Here is a 7,851-nt window from a genome sequence, read left to right as displayed (position 1 = left end):
GAAGACCAAGTGGATCCCAATTTCCTTAAGCAGGTCAAAGCTATCGAGAAAAACTGTAACATGTGAATGACTTCTACTGAACTCTCAAAAAATAACATATCCGTCATCTTGCACTCCCACCCCATTTTGGGATTATTACGTGAGATGTCATGACACAGTCTGACCACTAGGAGGTAGTGACGAGCTGTAGAGTTGGAAAGCCACCCAATCATTATGCAGTGCAATCCTTTATTTATCAATCCACCCATCCTTCTACTTAAAGCCCCATATATATATATATATATACACATATATATCGATTTATAGGCAAAAACCTATAGGAGTTTTTGGTATTTGGTATTTATGGACTCAACTGTTAACTGTGGTGATCTTGTCATGGTAATGTTGAGGGAAGTTTGCACTAGTGACCGAAACATCACAACATGGTTTACTATCGCCTTATGTGGCAAACGCCAAGATAATTGTACCAATATGCTCATTTCATTTCTTCAGGGCATGTTGGAAACAGTCTTGATCATTAATACCAATATGCTGTGTGGGCGGGTTATTTCTTAAGGCTGGAAGAAGACAACGAGGCAACAGGCCAGTAAACACCGAGGTCTGTCACCATGAATTCCCAATTGGAGCCACAGATGCTCTTTGACCAGAAAGATGTAATCAGCCGTAGGCTTGATCAGGTCAGCACTCGCTGTTAGTCTTAACTGAAGTTTTAGTAAGTGTCAAGGGGGCAAATGAAAACGGGAGAAAAAGAGTTTCCAAACCATGACCATTGTTAAGTTATACCATGTCTTTATTCAGCTGACGCTGTGACACACATGCAAAAAACACACACACACACACACACACACACACACACACACACACACACACACACACACACACACACACACATACACGCATGCACATACACGCATGCACTGCAAAAACCGATATTTAGCCAAGTGTTATAATCTTATATTTACATAAAAATGTAGTTGGTATTGTTTTTAGTACAAAGATTTTGATAATTTTATGAAAAAGTTCAAAGTAAGTCAAATGTCTTTACTCGTTGTGACCACCAAACAGAATGAAATTGTGCATGTGCACCATAGACGATTGCTGTGCTCACATAAACACACAAACAAAAAAAAATGAACAGAGCCGAACACAACAGTGCCAAAAATATATTGCATCTGAAGCAGCGTTCCAAATGCGGGTGGGGAGAATCGGAGAGGTAGAGAAAACACTCTCATAAGAGACAGTGAAAAAAATGTCATGTCAAAACATACTCTTTTTCATGCCAGTTTCCGGGTTATAGAGATGGCAAATGGTCCAAAACTACCAATCATCCGGTCAGTAGCTAAATATACAACCCACCCTCCTGTGACACAGCCATGCAGAACAGGTTTTTAGGGTATTACTGATTGCTTTGTGAGGACAAAGAGTGTTGCAACTCTCTCTTTTTATGGCACTGGGTCGAATGACACGCACATACACACATAAAAAATGGCACACACATACATACACACACACATACACACAAACACACACACACACACATACACACAAAAACACATACACAGACACACACAAACAAAAAAACAGGCACACATAGACACACACACTCACACACACACACACACACACGCACACACAGACAGGAGAGAGGAGCTGCATTCTTAGTGAGGGCAAATAAAAGAGAGAAGTATGTCGACTTCATTTTGGACTATCAGTGGGGCAGGGTGGAGGTCGTCCTCGAAGTAGTGGCAGGCGGTCATCTGCCACACATCCACGATGTAGACTCCCACGTCACGGAAGCCCTCGCGCAGGATCCGGTCCACTTGCATAGTGAGCCAATCACTGCCATAAGGATGCTGTAGGATGAATAAACACTAATTTTAACATGCTGCAGGACACACACACACACACACACACACACACACACACACACACACACACGTACACACCAGATCCAACAAAAGGGGCAGCAGAACACATGGAGACACAAAGGAACGCACCACTACCTCCCCAATAACAGCACAGTCGTTTCTAACATTACATCAAAGCGGTGGACAACACGGAGCACAGTCGTTTCTGATGTTACGTCATTTCCGCCACCACTGTACCTTTGAGCAAAGTGCTTAAAGTGGTGATAGAATGCAAAACTGAGTTTACTTTGGCATAGTTGAATAACGGCAGTTCAGTATGTAAAATAATCATACAGGGAACTTCAAAATCCCATCGTCACCTCCTTCATATGGAAATCTCACAACTTGAAACTGACGTGTTAAAATGGGCGAATTTCAACAAAGCTCAGAACTGACGTAAATCCTGGGGGTGTCCCTGCCACCACTGTACTTTTGAGAAAAGTGCTTAACCCTGTGTTGATATATGTAACTTGCTTTGGATAAAATACGTCAGCCAAAATGTAAATAAAAAAAATGTGTTCTCACCAGCAACGGGCAGTTATGGTCAATACTGTAGGTGGTGCTCTATTGGTAATTATATGAATGTTTGAAGGTAAAAGAAGACCATTCTTTTGATCCCTTGAGTGTAGACCACAGAGGAACAATACATCACCTTTTTGTTGTACCCCGTGTTGGCCGTCTTGATGATGACCTTGGTCCCTGGCGCGCGTTTCAAGAGGGCGACGACCGACCTCCGAAGCAGCCAGACGCGGTAGGCGTAGTACGTGAGTGGGTAGTTGGTGAGGTGCGCGCACAAGTTGAACACGACCACGGTGTGCGGCCCTCCGGCCAGGCCATCGATCTCGCTGCTCATGTAGTGGAGGGTCGCTGCGGAGATCTTGCCGCAGCGCAGAGGGAGGCCGTGCGTGCGGAAGTGCATGACGATGTTGTTCTGCAGGTCCACGGCCATGAGCGGCCCCGTCTGGATGTTTGTGTGGAGGTTGACGCGGTTTAGAGCTGTGACGAAGAACAAAAAAAATATGTTTTAGCGAGATGTTTCATGCATCAGTTTATGACACACTTGACACATATTTAGCATATTTAGTTTGTTTATTATTGTGCTTCTCAACCAGAGGGGGACCCCAAGAGCAAATCTTGTTAAGGGTGCCTTTAAGGAGAAACCATGGATAAATGATCTATACAGTGCAACCGGAAAGTATTCAGACCCTTTCAAGTTTTCCCAATTTTGTTATATTTCAGACTCATCTTGAAATGGATTCAATTCGGGGTTTTTTCTCATCAATCTACACACAATACTCCAACACTCCACAAAAAATCAGGTGTTTGGAGTGTTTTGTAAATGTATAAAAAATAAAAGTCTGAATACCTTTCGTTTGCACTGTAAATGTGCATTCATTCGCAAAGAGTATTTATTGGGATCTACTATCTGGGTCACAACTGATTGACCATTGCCATGACCAAACGTTGATACTTTGAGCCAGGGGTGACCACTGGTTAGGGTGGCCGTGGTTTATCCGTGCCACTGGTGTGTGTGTCTGTGTCTGTGTGTGTGTGTGTGTGTGGGGGGGGGGGGTATATCTTGTTAGTATATCGTTCCTTACTTGGTACAGCCTCATTGAGGTATAAAAACCACTGTCTGATGGTGGAGTCTCCCATGATGTAGATGTGCTTGTCCCTTAGGCATGGAGCAATGTCTGGAACAGTGAAATGTCGGGTGGCACACACAAATGACGTCCACACATCGTTTAGGTAAAATCCTGCTGGCACTGGCGTGGGAAGTCCAGGTTTGCACGGCTCACTCACCACTAAAGGTAAGACGGTACAGGAAAGACATTTGAAGCTATTTACGAAATGACAACAATGTCAATCCCATAATGTACATAGCACATTTCACACAGTGTGGCAATGCAATATGCTTCACAGTGCATCCCGGTGACAACCTACCATCTAAGCCCCCAACAAAAAAATAGAATGTGATAATTAAATAAATAAAGGATAAATATGTGTTTACAAGTCTTGTAAACACATATTTATCCTTTATTTATTTTATTTATTTATCTTTTATTAAACCTTGCGTCCAGGGGTGTGGCAATTAACGACATATGGTGTGGTCTGGCGCATGATCCGAAAATCGCTATCCTACACCCTCTCAAAATCATTAGACCACCGAAAAAGAAAAACCTGGTCCATAGTGAAAGGCGCATTTAAAGCACAGGTGAAGACGCACTGTCACAACTATTGGATACATCTATACTGATGCTGTCTAACTCAGTCACTGACTGCAATGCATGACTTTCAGCCAGGAGAAGATGTCGTCAGGTGGCGTCCAACTTTCACGGGGTGTTTCAACCCTGAACCACAACACATTCCAGTTGGCGGGTCGGCAGTGGTGGCCAGTCACTGCCCATCTCCTCCTGGACCCCAGCTCAACTCCTCCCTTCTACTTCAGAGCCAGCAAGACGCTCTTTCTGCTGCCTCCAGGGCCGGCGGAAGGCAATCCTGCGCCCTGGGCAAAATAGGAATATGTCGCCCCCATGTTCATAGACTGTGTGCCACTTTCGACTGTGTACTACCTTCGCAGAAGCCCCTGGCTGCAGCGTGATTGGGTCTGGTCCATATTTTTTACAGTCTATGGTCTGGTCTCAATGTGCGGGGGAGCTCAGCGTTGCTACTTTCCAGCGCTACTGGACCACAGGGAAAAATAAAAAAATGATGCAGGACAATAACGACCAGGCCTCACGGAAAAAAATGGTAGCCTACAATTAAGCAATTAGGCTTTCACGTAACATTACAGTACATTACATTACATTACATTACATTACATTACATTTAGCAGACACTTCTTGACCAAAGTGACTTACATATGTCAGCTATATTACAAGGGATCACAATGTCCCCGGTGCAACTTGGGGTTAAGTGCCTTGCTCAAGGGCACAACGGTGGAAGCCGGGAATTGAACCGACAACTTTCAGGCTACTGCATGCTAGCCCAGCTCCTTAACCACTAAACTACCACCGCCCCACATATTATTACAGGCTATTATACAGAAATCGGACTACCTATTGAATATGATGCCGTCTGTTAGGTGTGCATTTAAACATGACATTAGGAACACACTTCGAGTGTCGCTATCTCATATCACCCCGTTATAAGACCATCTTATTGCGGTTAAACAAGCTTATTGCTCCCCTGATTCGGTGACATGGAGAGATTCAGATTTTACCTTATTACATTGTCGTCCCTCTGCTACATTCCACTGCTAGCAACCTGACGATTCAGGCTGAAGATCAGCACCCATATGCGAGAGAAACGTTTTTCAATATTCTGTATTCTGCAGCACTAGGCTTTGAACGTCTCATTCATGACTGTTATTTAACCGATACTAGTGCAGTGCCCGTTCAAACATGCTATTCCTGTAGCCCAATTAGTTAGGCCTGCTTTAAAAATAGGATGATAGGGAAAAACATAATTCCAGGTAAGCATTCAATAATGAATAGGCCTACAGATAATATAATAATATAATAAATGTGAAGTGAGCAGAATTTAAGCATGGCTGCATGTGACATTTTTTACAAATCAAAATGACATAATCCTAACAGCTGTTTTGAGTCAAGGCTATATGCTTAGCCTATTGAATAACTTGATGATAGAGAAAACAAACCATTTTGTGGAATGATGCATCATATGGAATTTGCAACGGTGTGACTCAAAAACAGTCTCTGGTGGACTATAAGTGACATCACACTCTGTCTGCCACTCGTTGCTTGTCGCTGGTTATGCTTTGCATGTGTGGCATTCTGAGACGTTCTTTAATTCGGGACCGTTATTGCTCGTTTCAATTTAGGACCTTGCAGTTGGAATTGTCGTTTGTTTATTCAAAGTCTAAAGACAGTCCAAAGTAACCTGGGCTATTCATAAGTGACATCACACTGTCTGCCACTCGTTGCTTGTCGCTGGTTATGCTTTGCATGTGTGGCATTCTGGGACGTTCTTTGATTCGGGACCATAATCGCTCGTTTCAATTTAGGACCTTGCAGTTTGAATTGTCATGTGCTTATTCAAAGTCTAAAGACAGTTCAAAGTAGCCTGGGCTATTCGAAGTGTCCGCTTATTGCACATCATTTTTTACGTCATTTTGAAGAGCCACTGCATATAGCCTACCTGTGTGTGTTGACATGTTCGCGTGTTGTTGCAAAATCCGTGGAGTTATCTTGCACTCGCTTAAGTTTTTACCCGTGTAACCTACACTGATCCAATTCTGCCAAAGCCCTGCTTCTATCCTCACTGGTAGCTTACAGTCCTACAGTGCTGTGTGGGAGGGGGAGTGGCTAGCGGCGAAAGCCAATGCGTGCTTCTTTTACCGAAATAGGCTATTTAACGATATCTTTTGCATTTCTTATTCAAACAACGTCAAATTCGGCAGTGCACTTACTCATGCCTGTAGCAAGACTCCTGCCAAGTTTGTAATCAGTCTGACAAACGGTCAGCGAGATATGCGTGCCACAGACACACACACACACACACACAGACACACAGACGCTTCTTGCTTTATAGATAGATTACTGAAAATGAATTACTTGCTGCTCCTATATAAACCGTCTATGTCATTATTTGACAATCAATGTGTTTTCAATGTTGTAGCTTATAGCTCGCCACGCTGTGGGGGCCCTGGTAGTTTTGCATCATTGGGGTAAGTGTTGCTTTTTTCAGGCTATGTTTTCGATGGCAACCCCTTGTCAGTCAATAGTGAAAGTAATTAATTGAATTAATTATTGTACAGTTCAACTCCTACTCCATCCATTGTGTAATTAAATTACAGAATGGGTGTTCTAAAGTTAAATAAAACACTGAAATTGTTATGAACATGATCCAGATTTGTTTTGTGTGTTCAGATGCCCTGTGTTAACAAAGTCATGGAGCCTCATGATAGTCAGAATAAATTAACAATTGTTTTGAGAGAAAAGAATGTTCAATTGGACAAATTTGCGTAAACACAGTAGGAGGGATAATAGGCGAGTGCAGATGCATGTAGGCTATTCTCTGCTAGTCACAAATAGTAAAGCAAGGTTTAGTGGAATCCCTGTGTTCCATACAGTCTTGCCTGCAAGCAGATCCGTTCAAATGTTCCGCTTACTCTTAAAATACTGATGCGCTGTTTGAAGTTGTGCTGCTTGCTTTAAATGGGAATAACAGATGTCATTCTTATTGATTTAAAAGGATGTTACCATGACTGGTTGGGAAACATAAGTAAAAATCTTTTGAACAATGTGCCCAGCGTGTGTTCAGTGACCACAAAACCACACCACTAAATTAGCGAATGTCAACCTGATATGCCTTAAATGTCTTTAGACTTTGCACCTCGGACCAGACGTTTCAGATTGCCAAGATAGGGCCCATGGATTTACACAACATGAATGGCCTTAAAGCCCATTTGATTAAATGTTTTACTTTGGCCACAATCTCGTTGTCATGTTACATCTAAGCAGAATAAACCTTTTTGTCTAGAAATCAAAGTTTGGCATGGGGTGTGGTTGGGTCCTCCATAGGTTATTTCAAAGGACTGCATGTGTGTGTGTGTGTGCGTGCGTGTGTGTGTGCGTGTGTGTGTGCTTGCGGTGCGTGTGTGTGCATGTGTGTGTGCGTGTGTGTGTCTGTGTGAATGAATCTGTGTGTGTGATTACATATATGCATCTGTGTGTGTGTGTGTGTGGGGGGGGGGCATGGAGGTATTATATATAACTGGAGAGAGTGACTAAGTCCTGCCCCATTAATTTTAATGGCCCATGGACATTGGCATGGGGTGTGGTTGGGTCCTCCATAATATATTTCAAAGGACTGTGTGTGTGTGTGTGTTTGCATGTTCGCCAGTGTGTATGAATCTGTGTGTGTATGTGTGTGTGTGTGTGTGTATGAATCTGTGTGTGCATTTGTGCATGCCTGTGTG

General features: G+C 43.1%; 1 protein-coding gene across 1 annotated transcript in view; it reads right to left on the bottom strand.

Moving 5' to 3' along the window:
* Nucleotides 1-822: 822 nt before the first annotated feature.
* LOC143127356 (NXPE family member 3-like) overlaps nucleotides 823-7,851 on the bottom strand; it is a 14,348-nt gene continuing 7,319 nt past the window's right edge. Inside the window, exons 5-7 of the mRNA XM_076288851.1 lie at nucleotides 3,509-3,712; nucleotides 2,560-2,903; nucleotides 823-1,853 (exon numbers count right to left, since the gene is read on the bottom strand). Coding sequence (XP_076144966.1) covers nucleotides 1,659-1,853; nucleotides 2,560-2,903; nucleotides 3,509-3,712 — 743 coding nt within the window. The 3' untranslated portion in view covers nucleotides 823-1,658. The remainder of the gene's footprint in view (nucleotides 1,854-2,559; nucleotides 2,904-3,508; nucleotides 3,713-7,851) is intronic.

The sequence above is a fragment of the Alosa pseudoharengus genome, unplaced genomic scaffold, assembly GCF_046254945.1.
Source record: "Alosa pseudoharengus isolate Yale_2024_CS ecotype anadromous, Long Island Sound unplaced genomic scaffold, YU_APseudo_1.1 YU_APseudo_1.1_scf_1, whole genome shotgun sequence".
Classification (NCBI taxonomy): domain Eukaryota; kingdom Metazoa; phylum Chordata; class Actinopteri; order Clupeiformes; family Clupeidae; genus Alosa; species Alosa pseudoharengus.
Note: the sequence above shows the minus strand (reverse complement) of the source record. Positions and strands in the feature narration are given on the sequence as shown.